The following is a 23,060-nucleotide window of genomic DNA, read 5'->3' on the forward strand; positions in this document are numbered from 1 at the left end:
ACTATTGTGTGATATGGTAATCATTTATTTGATATTTGGGTGTCCGGTCTTAAAAAGTATGCATCCAAAAAGTAAGTGATGTCTAACAGCAACTCAATTCATTGCCTGTTTTTACTCTATTCTTTCCCTTAAATACTGTTATCCAACAGAAATGAGACAAAGGAGAGGTAGCATAACGAAATTATAATATATTTTAATGGTTATGGCCTAAAAAAGTTAAATAAAAAAATTGGGTTACTATATTTACTCAATAAAATATGACAAAAAATGATTGATTATTCATGATTACCCAATAAAATAGCAATCATGATTATTTCATAATGAAATAAGTTCAAGGATTGTTTGACCATTAAAATAACATTTACTTAACATAAATAATAACAATAAAATATATTGCTAATCTGTCAATAACTATATTAAATTACCTACAAAGAAAAGTACATTATCAGATTTATATACATTTATTAAGTACAATTCAGTCTTATGTATAAAATTAATTTCACATCAACCTTTATTATGCATTTTTTTGCTGACCTATAAAAAGAAATACATTAATTTTATAAAATGAAAATATGTAATTTAAAAATATAGTAAAACACTAACCAGTTGATCAGTTTCTTTTATATAAGTATCTAATCTATCTTGCATCTTTTTTAAAGACTCTTTATAATGTTCTTTTATCCTATCAATCTCACTATTTACATGCTTATCTTTTTCTATAATATATTCCTAAAATAAACATAAAAATCAGTTTTGTATAATCAATAGGAATATATACTTTTTCATTATATAATACCTTATATTTAACAGCTGTTTTCTTTATCAATTTATATTTTTCTTTAATTTTCTCTAACTCTCCCGAACTTTCCAATAACTTATTTTTCATTCCGTCACTTGTTGTAACTTCAATTTTAAGTTTTTCTATATAATCGCTGCACTCTCGCAACTGTCTTTTACAGTCGTTGTGTAACGATTCTTTATCGACCGGAGATTGTATCTTTGACAGATCGTTAATTTTTTGCCTCTCCAACAATATAACGTCTTGTAAAGTTTCAACTTCTCTAGTTTTTGCCTTCAGCAACTGTCCCAACTGATCTATGTGACTTTCGAGTTCTTTTTTTACATATAATATCTTTTTACCGTATTCCACTTCCACATTTTTTATTTCCAGAGCAAAATGAGAGCCCATGTCTTGCCTGATCTTATCTTCTATCGCAGACTAATAACAAATAAATTAAAATCAAACTTAATAAATTACAAATTATGACATAATTTAACATTACCATCTGTTGCGGATCGATATAATTTTTTTGATCTTCGTTCTGATCCGTCCATGTATAAACACTTTTTCTGCTATCGGCTTTACTTTTTTGATCCATTATGTATTGCTCGAATTGCTTAGCTTTATTTTTTAATTCATTTACTAAGACTTCTCGGTTTTGCTGCAATTCTATCAAAATCTACATCAGTAAAAGAATTACTTTACTAATATTAAATATAATAAAGGTAGTACTTATTTCCGTGTTCAAATCTATTATTAGTTGTTTAGATTCTTGTAAATCATTAGTCATTAAAGATAAATTATCACTCTGTTCTTGACACATTTGCTTTAATTGCAAATTTTCTTTTTCCAGCTAAAAAAAGTAAAAGCTATATATTTTGTTTGAATTACATTTAACTTATATTTTATATGAATTTAAAAATACCATTGAAATGTTTATTTTAAATTCTTCCATCAAATCATCGTTGCTTTTCAATCCATCTTGTTTTACTGAAATATTTACAAAAAATAATATAAATTATTAAGTTTTTATAAATAAATATTTATAAAATAACTTACAATTATTTAATTGCTTGCAAAAACCACCCAGCTGCTGATCAAGTAGCTTCTTTCCTAATTTATCCACTTTAGTTTTCTCTATCTTTAACTGATGTAATAACTCAGCAACATTACTTCTTTCTTCTTCGAGAGTTTTATAAATGTTACTAGATTTTAATTCATCTACTTCTTTCGACAATTTTTCTTTCACTACACAGACCTAAATCAAATCAAGATCAAACAACCACTTTAAAAAATATATTCTTCAATGGATACAAAAACTCACTTCAATATACATAGTTTTAAAGTCATCGATCTGTCTATTTGCATCTTTGAGCTGATACGAAACTTTATTATAGTCTTTTTGGAGATCCGTGCATAAAAGATTATTATTTTCAGATTCGTTTTTAGCAGCTTTTTCTTTTTCTTCTATACTTTTCTGCAACTCTTCACATTTGGTTCTTAACTAAAATGTTTAAATTAAATAAATGTCTTTTAAAAATTAAATAAATGGCTCTTATGTAAGTACCATATTTGTTTCTTTCAATAGTTCACTATTATCATTTTGTTCATCGCTAAGTTTATTCTTAACTTCCAAGTGAGATTTGATCGTATTGATTTCTAATAATTGATTTTCTTTAAGACTTTCAATTTCTTTAATTAGTTTTTCTTCGCTCTCCTTGCACGAAATGATCATTTCATCTCTACAATATTGAAAAATATATTATTATAACTTCACCTGAATAATATTATACAAATTTTTCACATACTTCTTTTGTACAATTGCATTCAATTTATTGATTTGCTCTCTTTTTAATTTTTGAGCCCTTATACTCTTCGTTAATTCTTGTTTGAGTAAAATTATTTTATCACTATTTGAGCTTAAAGTACCACCTATAAAATAAAATAATATATAAAAACATAGATTTTATTTAAAAACAATGATAACTTACTACGGCATAATTCACTGAAAGAATCCGATTCTCTATTTTCAGTCACTTGATCTAGCGTCAATTCTAAACGTTGCATTTCAATATGCAATTTAGAAAAATTGTCCCTAGTATCGACGAGCTCGTTCGCAGTAGCTTCTAATTTACTCTAAAAAAATAAGCTACTTCAAGAACAACTATTATAAACTAAAAACAAATTATGAAACATACCGCCAATTCTTTTATTTGATGCTTATAACTGTGCCTCTCGGAAGTCAATTGCATAATTTTATCATTCAACTTCATGGTATCGTTATGCACTAATCTATTCTGCGTCTCTTCCAACTCCAACGCCAGCTTGTTGATTGTGGAGCCTTTTTCTACTAACAAATTTTCTTTGGCTCTTTCCATGTGTATAAAACGCTTCTCAGAAGCTAATAACTCGTTTTCCTGTTGAATTATAATAATGTTCGTACTTCATAATTATTTTATATGTTTAATAAGATGTAAACCTTTTCTATCAATTTGTTCCTAGTCCTTGATAATTCGCGCTCTAAACGATCAGTGTCTTCTTTATACCTCTCCTGTTGAGCTCTGAACATCCCGTCCGTATTTTGATTATTTCCATTGGTCGCTTTAGCAGCTTGAAGTCGATTTTGAGCATCTATTAAACTAGCATTTCCCGCAGCCACTTCATTGACCAGTTCTTCATTCTTTGTTTGCAATAAATCCATTTTAGTCATTAGCGAAGATACTTTATGTTCCAGTTCAATTATACGATGCTCGCCAGCCGCTATTGTAAATTTAAAAAATATTATGACAAATAATCAGTGATGATTAATCGCATGAACGCATTAATTTACCTAGGGATTCTTGAGTTTGTTGCAACAGATGTTCAGCTCGTTCCTTTTCCGAATTGGCAATTGATAAACGAGCGTAAAGTTGATCTTCTTTCGTTGCTGCTTCTCGTCGACATTCTTCTAGCTGTTCGCCCAACTTTTGTACTTCTCTGACTCTCAACTATTTTTTAAAAATTACATAGCTAATTTTTTTTTAATAAATTTGGTTGTTCTAATCTGTTCTAAAAAACACAGTCCAAAATGGTCATGCAACTTTATACAGAAAAATTCTAATAATAGTTGCTGTTCTAGTAGCATTAATTAGTCCTGGTTTTACATTCACTTTCGAATCAAACTTATTTTGGTTTGACAATAAAGAGAAATTAAGGAAATCGTGCGAAGCAAAAAACACTCATAATTCAATATGTAAGTGTATTATGAACTTTTTATATGGCATATTTATAGACATTAAAAAAATAAGAAGACATGTACACTCAATGTACATGACAGGAAGATAAAGAATAAATTTGTTTTATAAAGTATATGAAGTTAAACTAATACATAAAATGAAGATGACCAGATTTTGAAAATATCAAAGGACACTAAAAATTAAAAGAAGAGGACGTCTGGTCACCTTAATAAAACGAAGCCGACCTCACCTCGTACATCAGTCTCAAGTTGGCGTCGGACTCTCTTATCCGCGAATCGTAATCTCCCATTTCGTCGTCGGTCTCGTCGCCGTCATCGTCGTCTTCGTCCATGATGCCCTTCAAACCTCTGTCCAGCTCGCTCTGCAACTGCAATATGCACAAACGTTGAGTCGTCCTGTGGCAGAAGTGACAGAAGTTCCTGTGCGAACTGACCTCTCTCTCTCGCTCGCGACGCTCGTCAGCCTCCTCCTGCTCCTCGGGCCTCGAGGTACTAGTGTCCAGCGCGAGGGCAGCGAGGGCGGCGCCGCCGAACAATTCGCTCACTTCCATACTTTGAAACGAAACCCGCCGCTCGGAGTTGCCACTATTGCACTTCAACCGTAATCGCAGATACGACGAGGTGTTGCCATTGCGCAAAGCAATTAATGTCATTTTAAATTCAAATACATTTTTCTCTGCTAATAATCACATTACAAAATTATTAATTGGCCCACCTGTTAAAAAAATGTTATAAACACAGAACAGAGAATATGTACACTCCTGAAACCAAGATACAATCGAAACAATGGACTGCGAAGAATTAATCGGCTCCGAAAAAGGCCAAGACTGTTCGATGAGTCTAAAAAGTGAAGGCGACTATTTTTTGGGATAGTCATAAAGTTGTGTTAATCGACTATCTTAAAAATGGAAAAACAATAACGATAACGCATCATTACTAGACAAGCTGAAAGCAGAAATTGAGGAAAAACGGCCGCATTTGAAGAAAAGTAAAGTTTCACACTTTAACTGTCGCCGTGGCAAAAATTCACTAATTGGGTGTTCGAATTGATTAACCACCTACCGTATTCACCAGGTCTGATTCCTAGCGACTTTTTTCTGTTTTTTAGGCTCAAAATTTCACTTGGAGTACAGAGATTTACAAATGCCTATTTTGCAGAACAAGATGCCAACTATTATTTAGACGGACTAAAGAGATGCGAAAAGTATATTGACTTACAAGGAGTCTATGTTGCATAATAAAATTGAATTTGACAAAAAAATACTTGTTTTTATTTCCAAAAATATATTTATGCATATATTGCTTATTATTTACTGTGTGCAATAACCACCGAGCCCAGTTATATTATACATATGTGTCTTATAACAAATTATTTATGCTTATGAAGTCTCCTAGAATCGTACTTGGAAAATGTTATAAATGTTAACTCTTGAACAGATTTTTATTGAAGTTTGACGATAGAATGTTTTGTATATTTTTTATGCAAGCGCTAAAAATTGATTAAACAATACAAATGTATGCATGTTCGGTATTGCCCCGCTGGCCGGTTGTCCGTCCGAACACGTACAGTTGACAGCGCAATCGATACAAAGAAAAGAGAGATCACTCGGGGCGCGACCGAGAGTATCCGCCGGCCTTTTCTGGTGGCGCATTTCCGTCTAAGAGGTGCGCGATCGACGCCTATGCCCCCGTCAAAGGCCCTGTCATACGTTTCGAGCCCCTAAATTAAGAGTCCCTGACCCCGGGCGTTCGCTAATTAACATCTGTCATTGATTGACATTTCGCGACTTTTTTGTTTACATTTAGCTTTGCCGATTGCGTCCCGTCGCGTCGATACCTCGAGCCCCCCGTCGCCAGCCGAGTCTCCTAAAGAGTTCTCGCTTTGTTCTGCGTCGATTTTTAATTAATATATGCTAAATTACACCACCTTAGCCATCTTTATACCGAGTCGAATTTTCTGACAGTCATAACCTAAAAATATTTTTATAACATTTTTTAATTTTGAGCTCGTTTTATTATATACGATAGATACGCCGATACTGCACAATGCTGACATATTTTAAATCTGATGTTTTCTGATTGACTATTTTTTAGAGGTAAATGGATACTAAATCGTTATATATTACATTTATAGAGTATGGCTAAAAAGTTATTTTTACTGCAGATCTCCGTTGGGCTAAAATATGCCACTCTAAATATTGTAGTCCGCTACTTTGACTAACCATGGACAATAGTAATTCTGGCGAATCGTCGTGTAAAAAGCACTCCTCCGATGATAGTTCATCGGAAAACAGTCGACCGTTCAAGAAAGCCAAATTTCCATGGCAGGTCAAGGGCAAATTCCATCTGAAAGATCGAGACGACACGATGGAGGAAGAGACGACTCAAGCAGACGACGATCGCAAAAAACCGGACGAGAGCGCAAGCGAAGAAGTAGAGCAGTCGGCTGAAATTAACGACTTGCTCGAAGACAAAGATAATCTGGAAATGTTAAGCGATTATTTACTGAAACAGGACTGCAATATATTAGACACGATATTCAAACCTGAGATAAACGGAGAAAGAACTAACATTTTCACCGAAGTCTCTCCCACGGAGCAATGCAGCTCGTCAACATATCCCAAATACACACCTTCGTACGATAAAGTTCCTAGCGATAACAATAATAGCGATATAAGTGATAATTTAGATGTTTCCATGTCTTCCAATGATACAACGAATAGTAATACGCAATCGTCGTACGCGAAAACCAGGCAGAAGTTGCTCGAAGATCATTATTTGAAGAGATGGCAAGCCCGACAGGTATTATAAATTGTGTTACGTGCCATATATTGTTTGTTAATATTTTACCATTTATAATTCAGATCGCTAAGGGATACGTCGACAACACCATAAATCGAGTTCTCGACTCTTGGTTCGTTTCGCCGCTACCGCCGCATCACGAGGACGACGGCAGCCATATACCTCTAGACGTGACGGGTCTCTTCGACGACTTAGCCAACAACGACGGAATCGAAAACGAAGGAATTCTAATGGCCATATCCGCTCACGGCCTTCAAAACAATCACACGTCCATCAGCAGACACATCGGCACGTTACAGAACAGAAGCTACTATCCGTATAGAAATTTTAACGTCCTCGGTCCGAGGCGACTCTCGGAATCGACCATCAACGATCTGCAGACGGAGCACTTGAACGCCTTTTTGGATTCGCCGCGTTTACTCGTGGACGAATTGGAAGGTCTTCCGCCTCGATCCAGTTCGTCTTCGACTTCCACCGTCAATTTGTCGGACGATAGAAATCGAAACTCGAAACCGCCGATTGTCGAAACGGGATGTTTATGCACGAACACACACCGAAGAGCGAGCACCGTACCCAACGTTCCGTTTCATAGAAGAAATAATTCGGAGCCTATCTCGCATTCCTTAAGCTTGTTGGACAGCAGCGACGTTATGCTGGAAGTTCCGAGCGGCGATAGAACGAGCGATCAGAGCGAAACTGACGAGTCTTCGAACAAAAAACCGTCCGACGAGTCTATGGAGGAAGACGAAGACAAAACGGAAGAACGGGAAACGGCTCAAGAGACGTCCACGTCTCAATCTAACGACGGACAATTCGAAGAAGACTTTGACTTCATAGACGCGGCCGTTTCCTTTGCCATTCAAGCAAAGGGATTGATACCGTTCTAGGACTCGTAAAAACATATTAATTTATTGTATAATAATAAAATCAGGTTCTTCAAAAAGGACCGTTTATAAAGGACGATCTGAACATCTCTGAAACTACCTGTCCACTTTTATACTATTTTTTTTTAAACAAATCAGTTATTTCCCAGCCACGCTGCATAGTTTCAGAGATGAATCGGTAGATACGTCCTATATAATCTGTCTTCCGATATAACATCAGTCGACGTATTCACCCAATCCTGATAAAAAGCGATCTACTCTAAAAAGATTATCCTCTGCACTTGAAACTGTGATAGAAAATGTGCAAAATGATAATATTGTAACATAGAATATTTTTAAATCAGCATTTTGCAATAGCAGGCACTATTGCGATTATCTTGAGCAAACTTGAGAAAGCCGTGTCGATATAGAGACGGTCAGGACTGATCAAGAATATAGACTATATTCCAAATAATTGTCCTTAGCGTATTAAATATTGTTTAAAAAGAGCATTTAACTTTGTATATTTTTAATATTGACATTCACAGTCATATTTGTGTTATTCTTAAACAGTGAATTAATTTAAGTATTACTTTAATATAAATATTATTTACATTTTGTTACTCGTGCAAATTTATCACATTTATAGAAATGTAAGAAGTTTAACCGCCATTTTTTATACTAAAATGTGCCATTGCGTTTTACATAACCGTTAATATTTTTTTATACTATAAATAGGATATGATCTCTTATATAAAAATTGTAAATTTACTTCGTATATTGAAAAGCACAAATTAGACATAAAGGAATCACTTCATATTTGAGTCATCGAGTTTCAAAACTGCAACAGATTTATTATATTGTTTATGAGCGGTTTTGAAACTTGAATTATCCGTTTGCTTTGAAGTTAATTTGTGTTTCTCAGTATCGGCTAGTCATAAAAGAAATATGGTTTTTTATCCGTTCAGTATTCATCATCGGTGCAAGTGAATTTCAGTAGTGCTTAATTATAATGAATGTATGTTTTAACAACTTGAAGCAATATTATATTGATGTTTTTGTACATACACTAGATTTTTTATGTATGCAATGTACGTAACGATATGATGCATACCGAAATGTTTGTTCTTTGATCTGGCAATACTTCGTATTGCAAAGATCGTGCCTGTCTTATAAAATTCGTGTTGGACATACGTATAATTATTGTTGAAATGTTTTTGAAAGATCACTATCATTGTCGTAGATATAAGGTAGTGTAGTGAATTCTTATATCGCATATTTTTTCATGTATAGTTCAGTTTGCTTTGTAAATTGTGTGTTTTGTATTCGAAATTGATATATAAATATACTTATATTGAAATTTAAAATAATTTTTATATATATAAATCCCTTATAAAGCCGATCATGCCCGAGTTTGTATTTTATGAATTCTCATATAGAAAATCTGCAAATTTCTCGAGAAAATTTTCAGTCCTTTTTTTTGTTAAAAATTAAATTTGTACAAATATTTTTAATCGTTTTACAACAGCTGCATTTTTTTATAACGTTGCATAGATAAGGGTGTGTCCGTGCCAGACGTTTGTAAATAATTTATAAAAAAGTACTGTGACCGAAAAGTGCTTTTAATAGAAAAAGTATTAATATACCGGGACAGAATTTAAAATGATTTTTATATTAATATCTAACGCCAATCTATTGACATATTTAGTAAAGTTTTTTATCTTTCTTTCATTGTCCTAACAGAATGTCTCGTTTTTCATCCATCAACGATCAGGGCCACCGAGAGCGAACCTGGGCCCTGGGAAAACAATGATTCTGGGCCTCATGACAAAAATGGCATTTTATCAATTTTTTAACATCGCAATATAATTTATTAAATAAATAATTTTTATATGCTACAAATAAATATAAAAATTAGCCACCGTTGCGACATATTTTCTAAAATCATATTTAATGCGAAATACTTTAATTAGGCATTAAATTATTAAAAATATCTATTCATAATATTAACTTGATAATCAGTCGTGCTTTCTTTGCTATTTAGTGCTGCCATATAGTGAATTTCTAGTCCAGGTCAAAGGCAATAAAATCGTGCCATCGCAGATTATAAAACGTTTATATTAAGACTTATTATAACAATATTACGAGTGAGAAACGAATAAAACACATCTAAACCGAATTTTGACCAATAGAAGAGCGCTAAAAACAATCATCCCTTCTCAGAAGTCAAAAATTCACGTCAAAAGCAATAAAATCGTGTTGACGCCGTCGCACTGGGAACGCTCGTTTCCGAGCGTTCCCGTTGCGACGACGTCAACACGATTTTATTGCTTTTGACGTAAATTTTTGCCTTCTGAGAAGTGATAATTGTTTTTGCGTCCTCCTATTGACCAAAACTCGGTTTCAATATACTTTGATGAGCCCTCTTATATCAAAAGTGCATAGTAATATCGGTAAGGATAGCTATCATCTTTTTTAAATATAGTGTATTATCAAATTGTAGAAAAACTATGGAGCAATATGTGAGATGCAATGTCTGTCTGCACTTATTCTTCCGCTTGTGAGAGATGTGTTAATGTATTTTGGACTTGACGTAATAAAAGTTCTAAAACTATAATATGAAAGTTCTAAAGTTGTAATTAGTTTTAAAACTTTCATTAGGTAAGTTGGATTTGGTTAATTCGTGTAGGTTAGGTTTGAGTTTGTACCTTTCGCAACCGTTAAATTTAAACATTTCACTAGTGAAAATATAACTTCACCGAAAAATGAATACATCACACATACATAAATAATGACAAGAATGTAAATGTACGGTAGACCCCCAATAACACGGTAAATTGGGGACGTGCTTTTCGGATGCCCATTACTTTATGTGTGAGCAAGTCAAAGGGAAGATATCTTACATACGTATTGTACGAGTATTTTTTAGTCCCCCAACTACACACACCCAAATAGAATGTTTTTAATTTACAGTGGGATCTACTGTATATATTACTACGTATGGAAAAGTTTAAAACATGTAATTTTACTAGCACCTGTCAGATAAATTATATTTTCACTGGTAAAAATATATATCTACTGGTGAAAATGTTTTCCAATATGATTTCATTGAAATGACATGTATTTAAAAATATTTTCGGGATAGATTCGAGACTGTTTTTTTTACATTTTCTTTGTGGGATAAGCTAAATATTTCTGGTTTAGAATCATGGACGTCATTTTAGCTTTTTCCAGGGATGGGGGGGGGCTGAGAAAAATTGGCCAATCAGTATTCGTTGTTTTTATTAAAATTCATAGTATTTCATCAAATGACACGCATTTTTCTGTCCAAATTCTTGTACCCACCAAACTACATCCCTGATTATGAAAATTCAATTTAACTAATGTTTTGTTTAGCCAAACCTTTATAGCTTTTTAGAAGGGCAATTTTTGAAACTGCAGTCGATATTTAGCACGTGAATACTATTTTTTTATATGAACATCCATTTGATTTCTCTACGTTGTTGTGTGATCTATTTCTATTCTCTTGAAAGATCGGTGGAATGAATATTTTTAAATTGTGTGTTTTGTATTCGGAAGTTATATATAATTAATTAAATATACTTGCATTGAAATTTAATTTTTTTTATTATACAACATATAAAATATATAAATAACATACAATAAAATAAAAAAAGTATCACGAACATACAATGGCACAGTTGTCAATATATGGAGGTACAATTTAGTATGAGATTTCTTATAAAACATTACATATTAATACAGTATAAAATATATAAAAATAAATACAAAATAACAAAAAAAATATTGTACATTTTTGGCTGAAAATATTTTTACATGATCGTTGCTTCAATGTCATAATTATTTAAGTACTAGGTACATAATCTATCATCGGCTTAATATTGGAATATTCACTGGAATGCGACTTAAAATAATATTAAATTTCAGGCAATATTGTTTAAAAATATTATAATTAATGAGTAAGTAATAACTGCGAATATTATACTTAAAAATATTATCATTATAATATTATATTCGAAACATAGGATCAGATTTTTAAAACAAACCAACAGTTTTGTTTTTTCTAATTTTGACCATTACATACAAACCATGATGCACTACCTCCTAGTATTTTTTTATCCGAGTGGCGTTTGATATTACGTCGCATTTATCTGAAATACGATGCAGAGTGGTTTGTGCAATGTATGCTGCACGTACATATCTCCTTTCTTGTGCATATGTAATCAATAAGATTATAATGAGAAGTTGGGTTTTGAGATACAAACCAAAAATTACAAACAAGAGTACTAATATTGGAAAATTTCAATGCACAGAAGTTATATAAATGATTATTTATACCCTGATTAATATTAAGTCGTTTAAAATGAACAATTTTTGTACTATGTATATCTCTGCCTATCAATACATCATCACAGTAAATTAACCACTCACATGTAATGAGTCATTACAACAAATGGTATGTGGATGGTACTACATTCTTAGAACAACTACAGAATATAAATGGGATATAACTCGTATAATTAAAAAAGATAAGAGATTTAAAACTTATTAAGATCAGCTTTGTCTAAAGGATTTTTTTTGTAAAAAATACATAGAATACTAAATCAAAATATTTGTAATTTATATGACAAATGTAGAAACTCAGAGTTGAAATACATTGAACTTGAAATTCGCAAGAAATTACTCATCACTCTGATAAATACAATGTTGATTTATAAAGAAAAATATTCAGAATTTGCCTTTAAATGATTATGAGTTAAATATATTCGATGAAATCCTTATTAATTTTACATACATATAAAAATATTCTTAATATATAGGTGTCCTACAATATATCAATTTAATGTCATAACGCCATTGTAATGAGCACAAAAGCCAAGACTTCTGTACATTTTATATTATTCTGTACATGAAATTCAACAATAAAATTAAATAAATGCACAAATTCATTAAGATCTATATATCTAACGGCTTATATTTTAAAATTTCACATTTCTTTACAAATATAATATTCGAGATATTCGTTCAGACTATCTATTTTTCCTCTTGAGCTTGTTAAAATTAAATTAAAGTGCTAATTTCCTGAATACGTTGGATTATTGAACGTCGAAGTAGCTTGCTTATAAATCGGATTTTGTGCCTAAAAATAAATAAATAACCATTCAACATTCCAAAATAATTTTAAGTATTATTCTCAAACGAACTTACGGTATCCCATTTGGCCATTTTTCTTTCTTTTTCGAACTTCGCGTATTCCCTACGATCGTGCACCGTCATGATCATTTTCCACAACAGCAAAAGCCCTAAGCCTATTAACACAATGGCTGCAATTACGCTCATGACTATACCCAATACAGAAACCTGAAATGAAACATATTGACTCAAATATCTAAGCTAGAGAAATTAAATTATTAATTATTAATATAAACCTCCAAAGGGCACTTGAGCTTCTCTTGAGCCCGAATTATAACTTTTTCATCTTCGTCATAACTGTACACAAATGAAAACCTGCACCTATCTTCGTAAAAGGCACAGAGATATTCGTTCTTTTCTTCATTAGCTAAAAAATGTACACATATAAAATTATATTGATGTATAAAAAGTATTATTTACAATATAATCAAATAAGACAAACCTTCAACATGATCAGCGGTGATTGGAACGAAACTGCATTTCGAACACTTATCATCTTCCATCAATGGTCCAGTTTTATACGCCTGACACTGAACGCAATCCTTGAACTCTTCACATCTTGCGGAACATGTCTGTAATACATATATGATAAATAAATAAAAATTTCATCAACATATTTAAATATCTAAATAGCACGTACATGACATTTACTGCAATATTGACCAGAATATCTGCCTTCATCGCCAGCATCGCAAACACACTGACCACAAACACATTGCCCGTGACCACTGCACACCTCTCCACTTTCTAAAATGTATTTAAGTTGATTAGAAGTATAAAAAAACATATAATTTAATACAAGATTTTATAATGACCTGGTGAAATGCATGTATCGTTTGACGATCGACAATCGCAAGCTTTTCCTGACCATCCGCGTTCACAAACACATGTACCACATTCGCATCTCCCATGATTAAGACCCGAACATAACAATCCGTCGTGTCTATCACATGAGAAGTTATCGCATTCGCAAAACTTTCCAGAAATGATCTATAAAAAAACATCAAATATAGCAGATGAGCAGGAACCATGTTCATGTGCAAAAGTCACACTACCCAAAACTCAACGTTGAAATCCAATCTAATGGATTCCTTCTGTAAAATATTATATTAACTCTTAAAAGATAGTGACTGTGTTAGATGTTTATACAAGATAGTTTTAAATGTCAATAACCCTTTATAAATATTTACCAACCTGGTCATTGCCCCTAGATTGACATCTACACTGTCCGCAAGTGCACGTTCCTCTACCCGAACAGTCCACCAAAGAGGTATTATCAGGTCTGCAACCCGTTGAATTAACACTGCTCAAACTAGTAAGCATATCCATGGAGCATTCGCAGTTTTGACCGAAATGCTGCGCTCCACAATCGCATACTCCGCACATGTAAGTCCCAACATTGCTACAACTCTCTGAATTCTCTTTGTATCCCTACAAAAAATAAATTATTCACTACATTACAGCCAGCTTAAAATATTAAATCTTGTACTTACTTCTTCGCCTTTTCGCTCACAAGGACAATCACAAAGCATTTGTAAATCGACGATTAAACTCTCGTTAATTCCAACTGGATAAATTTGTATAATTTGATTCCAATCCTTGGGATTTTCAGGGCAAGACGTTACAGTGATTTCAGCTGTAAATTTAACTACATCTCCAACCTATAAATAAAAGTATTTATATTAAATTTGAACATTTTATGAGCAGTAATATATCTTATTTACCTTCAATCCGTCACACTTCCTTCTAGGCTCTTCTGGCCCATTGCCTAAACATTTAGAATGATACTTAATAGTCACAGCGCTCGTCGAATTATCTTTCATTTCAATAGACGAAGATATTTTCTATAATATTATATTACCAACTTTTACATATGTTTTTAAAATTAAATATTCATAATCAAATATATCTTACGCTATATTGATCTCTGACAAGATCAACCACGTTGCTCGAATCGTTAGATAAAATACCAGCCGAAGAGCCTTCAATATGATCCTTAAGACGATCATAAACGTTAATCTGTTCAGAAGTCACAGCAAAGATAATATTGATAGCATTCTCTTTTACCTATAAAATCACCACTATTAAAACCATTCAATTTTTATAAATATTAGTAGCAACGTAGATACCTTCATATTGACTTGAGATATGCTCGGATAGTCCTGCACGGAAGAGTATGTATATAATCCTCCGTTATCCAAGTGGCATTTTCCGTCATTAGGCTTAATGATTCCTCCTAATTTTCCATCGCCCGCATAGTGAAAACCGGCGTCAGTTGAAAATACGAGTAACCGACGAGCTTTATCTCGCCATCCTATCTCGTTTCTGCATACAATTGCTTGCATTATAGCGTCGAATCCTCCTTCAGGAGCGTCCAAGTTTCCAGACACGGCTGACCTGCGTACCTCATCCTTTGAACATGAATAATAAAATTACTGTTGGTCCTAAGACACTGCCTCGTGGTACTCTATTTTATGATCTTTGACACATGCATATAAAATAATGTTGTGAATAATACTCTAAGCATAATTCGTTCCGGAATCTTAATTATAATGCGAAACAATTTTTCCCATATGAATCAATGTAAAATACGATAATGCTTAGGAGGTATAGTTTGATAGCTAAATAGCTTATGAATGAAATCGACTGAAATTGACTGAACAACTTTTGCACCCCCTTCCCCTCTGTAAAAATCTGAAATGATATCCCTGATTCTTAACCAGAAATTATCTGGTGATTCCTTAAAATAATCTAAAAAAACAGTTCCGAATCTACCCCAAAAATATTTTTAAAAATAAATCATATCGGAATACATTTTCACCGGTAGATATATATTTTTACCAGTGAAAATATAATTTATTTGGCTGGTGTTAGTAAAATTATATAATTTCAACTTTTCTATTCATAGTAATATAGATGACCAGACGTCCACCTTTGAGGATTGTTCTCCTCGAACAAAAATGTCCGAGATGACCTTTTTTATTTAATATTTTCAAAATCTGGTTACTTCAAATAATATATATATTTACATACTTATCATTATTTATTTACATACGGTATACAAATACAGTGAATGTGTATTTTTCAGTGAAGTTATATTTTCACTAGTGAAATCCTAATACATTTTCAACAGTAGATATATATTTCTACTAGCGAAAATAAAATTTAGCTGATAGGCGCTAGTGAAATTATATGATGCTCTAAAATGTCTATTAAACGCAATTTTACAGTTGCGAAACGTCCATTTGCTGTTCAAACCCAAACCTAACCTACACAAATTAACTGAACCCATCTCGACCTAATGAAAATTATAAAACTAATTATAAATTGAGAAGTTTCATTAGATCAAGTCCAAAATACAAACTAAGGCAACTCGTCTCTTATGGGAAAATAAGCAGAAGACGTCGCATTTCGCATATTGCTCCATAGTTTGTCTGCCTTGATATTACTGTTTTAAAAATAGGATAGTTATCCTTACCGATATTAATATGGAATTTTGATATGAGAGTATTGGTCAAAGTATATTCAAACCGTATTTTGGTCAATAGGAGGGCGCAAAAACAATTATCACTTCTCAGAAGTCAAAAATTTACGTCAAAAGTAATAAAATCGTATCGGCGCCGTTGCAGTGGAAATGCTCGGTAGCGAGGGTTCCCACTGCGACGTTAAATTGTTTTATAGTGTAATGATGTAATTACGTTGATTTTCTTTTTATAAATTTGACTTCATTTAAATTTATTATGTACTGATTTTGAATTAAAAAAACAGAAATTACTGAGAATGAAATATAAATATAGATACACATAAAATCAATAAGAAATATTACGATAAGGTTCTATAAGTGTACATATCGTTGTGACTAATAATTATAGCAAGAAGTAATACAGTATGAAATACCCAAACTAGTCATAATTTCAGGTAATAGAAAAATAAATAAAAAAATCATATTTACAGCAAATTTGTCAGTGTTTTTGCTCAATGACATAACATTACGATATCCATAAGGCGCAGCACAACCACTGCAGGGTTCTTTCAATCTAAATAAAATTAAAATAATCACAAGGTTAATTAGTTCAAATTAAAGTTAATCTATCGATGAAAGTAAATCTTACTGTTTTGGCACCATCGAAACATACGGCATAGCGACTTTATCTACAAACGAACCGAATCCGAGTTGAAATTTGGATGTTATATTCTTCATAGTGTTGGCCAACTTAGCACCTAATATAGACAGACTCTTCTTATCGTCTTCCATAGACTTACTAAGATCCATCAAGTAATACAAATCGACCGGATAATCTTCGGCTTGCGCGTACCAGACGTCCAAATTATAAGGTTCATCTAAACACATATTAAGCATTACTAATAAAACCATATATAAATAAATTATAGTACTGACTTATTCTAAGTTGCAGCTTCACTTTCTGTGGCCTCATTTGAACAATATCTCCCGATGCTCGAGGAGTTTCACTCCAATCATTTTCATTGGAATCGTCACTTTTTAATCTGATATTACCTTAAATTTCATACAAACTTTATATTAGTCTGTTTAATTTTTTTTAATTACATGCATATTTTATTAATACCTTTAGAAAGATCTCTATTTTCCAGCTTTGTTAAATAATTATCAGGTTGATAAATGTATTTTTCTGGACATGGAATCGAAGTCATGCTCGGTTGGAAGCAGCGAGAAGATTGCCCAAAGTCGGGTTGGTGGCACCAAGCGCATGAAGCCGTCTGGATACATTCATGACAATTGATCTTCGCCGAACAAGGATTAAGACCTACAAGTTTTTCCGCTTGCTGCGATAGTGTGGAATGTATTAATCCGACGGTGATATATATCAGTAAATGCTGCATCTTTTCTCTCTCTATCTGAAATAAAATAGATATTAATCATGAGTTTTGATGGTTGTGAGTCCAAAGTAAAGATAAATGAGTCTCGAAAGAGTTGGAGAAAATTGTAAGTGACAATCAGTTTAACTGAATCAATTGACGGTTCAAGTTCACATTTTGCCAATCGGTACAATACAGTGAATGTGTATGGGGAAATAAATACACAATTGTGTACGTATATTAATACTAAATACAATAAAATTAATATAGTATCTGACACAAATACACATAAAAACGTATAATATATAGTAGTTTTATTAGATTGATCTATTTATTTTTTTGTCCTGGAAAATTTGGCAAACTTGTAAGTTTTAAATAATTAATTGAAACTTTACCTAACAATTTACTTCGTTGTAAATAAGTTTTAAATAAATACCTATTTCTATCGATACAACTTAACAAGTACTACGTCAAGATATAACTAAAGTGAAATTCAAAGATTTTACTCGTATATATATTTTATTTAAACAGTTTGTTGAAATAGTGTTCTCGGAAAGATATAAATCGTGATAATCTGATTTATATCTTTCCAAAACTCAAAATTACCAGTTGTAAAATGCATTTAATGGCAATACGACTATATCAATTTTTAAGTTATAAATTTTTAAGTACATGTTAGTAAGATTGAAAAAATATGCAATAAATTATATACGTAGAAATTAATTTGGTAAACCTTTGCTTTAAATGTAATAATGGAATGTAAAAATTAAAATATAAAAATTTATAAAAATGACACACTAGATGTCGTTGGCCATAATGCGATAAGTTAATCACCTGTTCATCCAAAAAGGATAGTAAAGCCAATATAAAAACATTAGCGTTGATCAGAGCAGTGAACGCTCCATGAATAACTCTGCAACGAATCTATTTAAAATGAGTATTATATAAATTGATAACACGATTTACACAAATGGTTAAAAATACATATTAAATATATAAATATTGACAATATTTAATCTAACATATTATTGAAATAAATTTTCTTGAGTTGAATAATTTATATATTTAATAGGTATTTTAAACCATTTATGTAAGGTAAATTTTGTTGCCAATTTATATAATCCTCGTTTTAAATAGATTCGTTGCAGAGATTTATTCATGGGGTGTTCACTATTCTTACCAACGCTCACTCGCACCTAATCGTCCAACAGTTAAATGAAAAACTTGTTATTGTTAACAAATAACTTTTTGCATTATCACCAAGTACCGTCCAGGCCCAATGCTGCTTAAGTTCAATCGTTGGGTACACAACGCTAATGCGCAGCTTATTTATTTTAATGTACATATTATTCGTTTCACGTCACACTACAAATAAAATGTTGCTCAATTTAATATTTTTATTGAGCATAAATATATTTATTTGATGCACATTTTTAATTAAAATAATTATAAATGTTTAAAAACAATACATTATTATATTTGTAGGTATATATTTTATTAAAAAATATATTTTATATTTACTTAAAATAATTTGGCAAAAAATCTAAAATATATAATTCTATTTTAGATTTTTCCAAAAAAATATTAAAAAACGATGTATAAAATTACTTTTTTTATTTTAATACAAGTAATTAAAAATATAATTACGAAACAGGGATAACATACAATTACTGTTCATTTCATAAATTCTTTTATGTTTACTGTAACTGAGTGATTTGACAGTGCATACAATAACTAGTTAATGTATGCATTATCGAAATTCACAATTTGTGACATACATGCATATGTATATACAATATTATTAAATATCGTATATTTTTAAATATTAAAATACAAAAATAAATATTACCGACACATTTTTTTACAAAAAAAACATTTGATTAAAAATAAATTTTAAAGCCATATATTAATCATATGGTATAATCGGTTGAAATAAACTTTTTTTCATATGTCAAAGCTGCTCGCAGGAAGCATATAAAAGGGTTCACAAGAACGCGTCACACATAAAATAAAACGACATTATGAGAGTTTGCATGGGTTTCATTGCCATTATAGTGTCTTAAATACTGAGGACGAACTCAACAAGGTTTTACTGAATTTTTATTGCAGTATTCTTAAAATATTGTAGAGTTTCAGTTTGCTTATAAAATAATAAATAATCTTTCATTACACTAGCATTTTACTAAAACTGAATTTTATGAGCAAAAATCACCGTTCTAAAACCAGGAAAAGTTCTCCTTTAAAACCAGTGGCATTAGATCTAAGGTGCTTCAAAAATCAAGGATCCAGGAAGTGAAAGATCTCATTCAGAACATATCCAGGAAAACATGACATTGTAAAGCTTAAAGTAAAACAATATTCTCGTGAGTTTGGAATGAGTTGCATGGTAAACAGTATTTAAGTGTCACCATCCAATTAGTAAAGGAACTTCGACAGGCAATATCAAAAGCCTACGCATTTCACGGATTCAGATTTTTTTATGGTGATATTTAAAAGATTGTATATTTAACAATTAATCTCGATTTCTTTATTAACTGAAGAAAAACATTCACGGAGAAATCCATGTATCATTGAAAGAGCTTTCATTTGTGTATATGAAAATGAGGTTTATTAACATGATATTATTTTTTAGGTATATGTGAAATAATCTCTATTCTATATAGAATATTATGTAAAGGGTAAATAATGATATCAATATTAATTTAAAGAGTTATTTAAATATTAAATGATAAACTGACTTTTGACCCAGTAATATTATTAAAAAATTACATTTAATAATATAATATTTCTATGAGAAAGAATCAATATTATTCATAATTTTAGAATATGTAAATATTATATTTATGTATGTAAATACAAAAGTAAAACACCCATGTGTTACATCCTGATCTTTATCATATCTAAAAACAAATATTGAGTAAAGGCATGTGCATAGAAAATAATCTAGATTAAATATTTCATGCAACTAAATTCTTAATTATAATTGTAATATAATAAAAATATTATTATATTTAAAACTATTTATCGGAGATGTTAAAAAGAATCCAATAAAACATCAAACTCTTGAAAATATTTCGTTAAGAATTGCATCAAATGCTCAGTGTTTTTTCTGCAAATCTGAATATTATAATATATTATTAAATTAATAAATAAAATTTTCATTTTTTTTTCATCCTACATAATATAGATTTTATTTTATACTGTACTATTTAATTACAGGAAGAGATTATAAGTATGTGTAATTATATAAGTTTAATCATAAAAACCACAAAAGTACCGCAACGAATTCCTAACAACAAGCAAAAACTAAAATACTTTGTTTAACTTTTTTATATATAATATACATATGATAATTTAAAGACATAAATATTTAAAATTATGATATTCACTAAATATTGTTATTTTTTTAATTTTTAATATATCTGTATATGTATAATATTTATTATATTACATGCGTGTATTTTTAATATGAAAATATAGCTTCTATTTATATAGCATTGTGTATACACTTCTCATATAATATAACACACATCTGGTTTTACGACTTTATGACTCACACACTCAAGAAATATGAATGAATCATTCGTTTCTTATTCATAGTAATCATATTCGCAGAAATAAAATTATATATTATAAAATGTTATGTATGTTAATGAACGAATTTCCGGATGTAGATTATATTTTTAATGACAAATACTTATAAAGTGATTTAATTTTGTAAAAATAATTTATCAATTATAAACACTTTAAAAATAAATACTTTTTATTTCTAAGAGTTCAAATTAGCAATATTAAATTATTAATTATTTTAGGAGTTTAAATTATGATGATTAAATTACGTAAATATTAATTAAACATATTTTATCTTCTTATAAAAAAGTTAAATACAAGATATTTTATAATATATAATTTTTCATAATATTATAATAATTTGTTTCAAGGTAAAATGTATTAATAATAATAGTGATATATTAATTATTACAGATTTTGCTACATATACATACATAATACAAGATACTAATTTGTTCGTAACATTTTTTTATCTTTTAATTTAATTGGTCAAAGCAGGAAAAGTTATTATGAATCACTACTAAAACTAGTTTTTTTCGTGTGAATCATAAGTAAAAGTTTACTGTTATGTATTTTTTATACATAAGAATAATGAATAAGTAAAGTTAAATTGAAATGTATTATATATTCGAACAAAATATCAAAATAATGTATAAACTTACAATAAAATTTGAAGAGCTTCATAAGCCCATTACACCTCACGACGTATGTCAAACAACTAAACTAATTTGTTGGATGTTGCCAGAATGCTAATAATTATATAAACAATTTCATCATACAATATATTTGTAAACTAAGTCGCTACGTGAATTATAATTGGCTAATCATTCCAAACATATTATTTTTTATATTGTATGTTAATATTTATTTAATTATTTAATTCCCCACTTGTTTTTTTATTTTCTTTATATTTAATTTAATATAAACAGTGTTTAAAAATCTAAACAAAATTTTAAAGTTAAATCAGATTAGCTAATTAAACTTCAAGGTCGAAATAGCGTAGTCCGTAATGCCTAGGCTGATTACCCAGAGGCCACGAGCTCCGGTCGCCTTAACAGACTCAAATTCGTATTTATAAAACTGTATTTTAAATTATAACATACAAAATAAATATTATAACATACATAGATAATAATTTTTGACTTTCAGTTTGATGATTAACACTTATTTGCAGATATTATTTATATCTAATTTGGTACTGATTTACTTCGTTGTATCACACAATGTTAACCTCTGGCAAATTACAACGAGAGATTAAAAAAGTATGGAAAACTGGGGATTTTACATAAAAAGCCCTTATATCTTACGCCAGCAAATATATGTATTATTATTAGTAAGCAGATTCCTCAGAGGAGAATCAGATTGGATTAGTAAAGATATAAAGTACAATAAAGCAATTTTTTTATAAATGTCAACTCAACGAAAAAAGTCCAAAGTTTCACGTTTAAGCGTCTTTTTATTTATAGCATATTTCTATACCAGAGTGTAAATATTGTTTAAAAAATATACTTGTTAATTATTATAGTGGTTAATCAATAGATAATACTTTAAAGCGCTGGATTCAAATCCCTTATAAACGTTATTGTTTTTAAATTTATACTGTGTCGGTGAAATAAGTATTAGTTAATATAATTATGTATTCATTCGAGCATTACAGATTAGCTTTTCCTATATTTTAATCTCACGAATGCATATCGCGATGATTCATTAAAATGAAGCTTGGATGTGCTTGGATATATGGTATAAAAATTCTCATAGT

General features: G+C 30.6%; 3 protein-coding genes across 4 annotated transcripts; 1 reads left to right on the top strand and 2 right to left on the bottom strand.

The window, feature by feature from the left end:
* Positions 1–445: 445 nt before the first annotated feature.
* Positions 446–4,649, bottom strand: LOC148237121 (uncharacterized). Of its 2 annotated transcripts, XM_088181969.1 has the most exons (16): positions 4,451–4,649; positions 4,247–4,384; positions 3,612–3,768; positions 3,261–3,541; positions 2,980–3,198; positions 2,773–2,917; positions 2,590–2,713; positions 2,349–2,523; positions 2,106–2,285; positions 1,841–2,039; positions 1,707–1,771; positions 1,514–1,634; positions 1,284–1,450; positions 797–1,219; positions 604–729; positions 446–534 (listed from the first exon to the last, which is right to left on the bottom strand). In XM_088181969.1, the coding sequence occupies exons 1-16, from the start codon at positions 4,565–4,567 to the stop codon at positions 505–507; spliced, it is 2,667 nt and encodes an 888-aa protein (XP_088038095.1). In that variant the 5' UTR covers positions 4,568–4,649; the 3' UTR covers positions 446–504. The 2 variants fall into 2 exon arrangements, with proteins under 2 accessions (XP_088038095.1, XP_088038096.1); XM_088181970.1 differs by lacking the exons at positions 446–534; positions 604–729; positions 797–1,219; ... (2 more) ...; positions 1,707–1,771; positions 1,841–2,039 and having other exon boundaries at positions 2,235–2,311.
* A 932-nt stretch (positions 4,650–5,581) lies between these two features.
* Positions 5,582–9,048, top strand: LOC148237122 (uncharacterized). The gene is made up of 4 exons (XM_088181972.1): positions 5,582–5,681; positions 6,045–6,112; positions 6,181–6,818; positions 6,881–9,048. Exons 3-4 carry the CDS (start codon positions 6,240–6,242, stop codon positions 7,703–7,705), a joined length of 1,404 nt encoding a protein of 467 aa, XP_088038098.1. The 5' UTR covers positions 5,582–5,681; positions 6,045–6,112; positions 6,181–6,239; the 3' UTR covers positions 7,706–9,048.
* Positions 9,049–11,754: 2,706 nt separating this feature from the next.
* LOC148237123 (integrin beta-PS-like) lies at positions 11,755–22,021 on the bottom strand. Its single transcript, XM_088183764.1, has 16 exons — positions 21,964–22,021; positions 17,482–17,770; positions 17,295–17,411; positions 17,008–17,236; positions 16,848–16,932; positions 15,025–15,306; positions 14,810–14,962; positions 14,620–14,739; positions 14,389–14,556; positions 14,090–14,326; positions 13,711–13,885; positions 13,536–13,642; positions 13,338–13,467; positions 13,132–13,262; positions 12,911–13,063; positions 11,755–12,842 (listed from the first exon to the last, which is right to left on the bottom strand). The coding sequence occupies exons 2-16, from the start codon at positions 17,753–17,755 to the stop codon at positions 12,777–12,779; spliced, it is 2,427 nt and encodes an 808-aa protein (XP_088039890.1). The 5' UTR covers positions 17,756–17,770; positions 21,964–22,021; the 3' UTR covers positions 11,755–12,776.
* Between the last annotated feature and the right edge of the window lie 1,039 nt (positions 22,022–23,060).

The sequence above is a fragment of the Plectrocnemia conspersa genome, unplaced genomic scaffold (genome assembly GCF_051122295.1).
Source record: "Plectrocnemia conspersa isolate PC_06_02 unplaced genomic scaffold, ASM5112229v1 ptg000003l, whole genome shotgun sequence".
Classification (NCBI taxonomy): Eukaryota; Metazoa; Arthropoda; class Insecta; order Trichoptera; family Polycentropodidae; genus Plectrocnemia; species Plectrocnemia conspersa.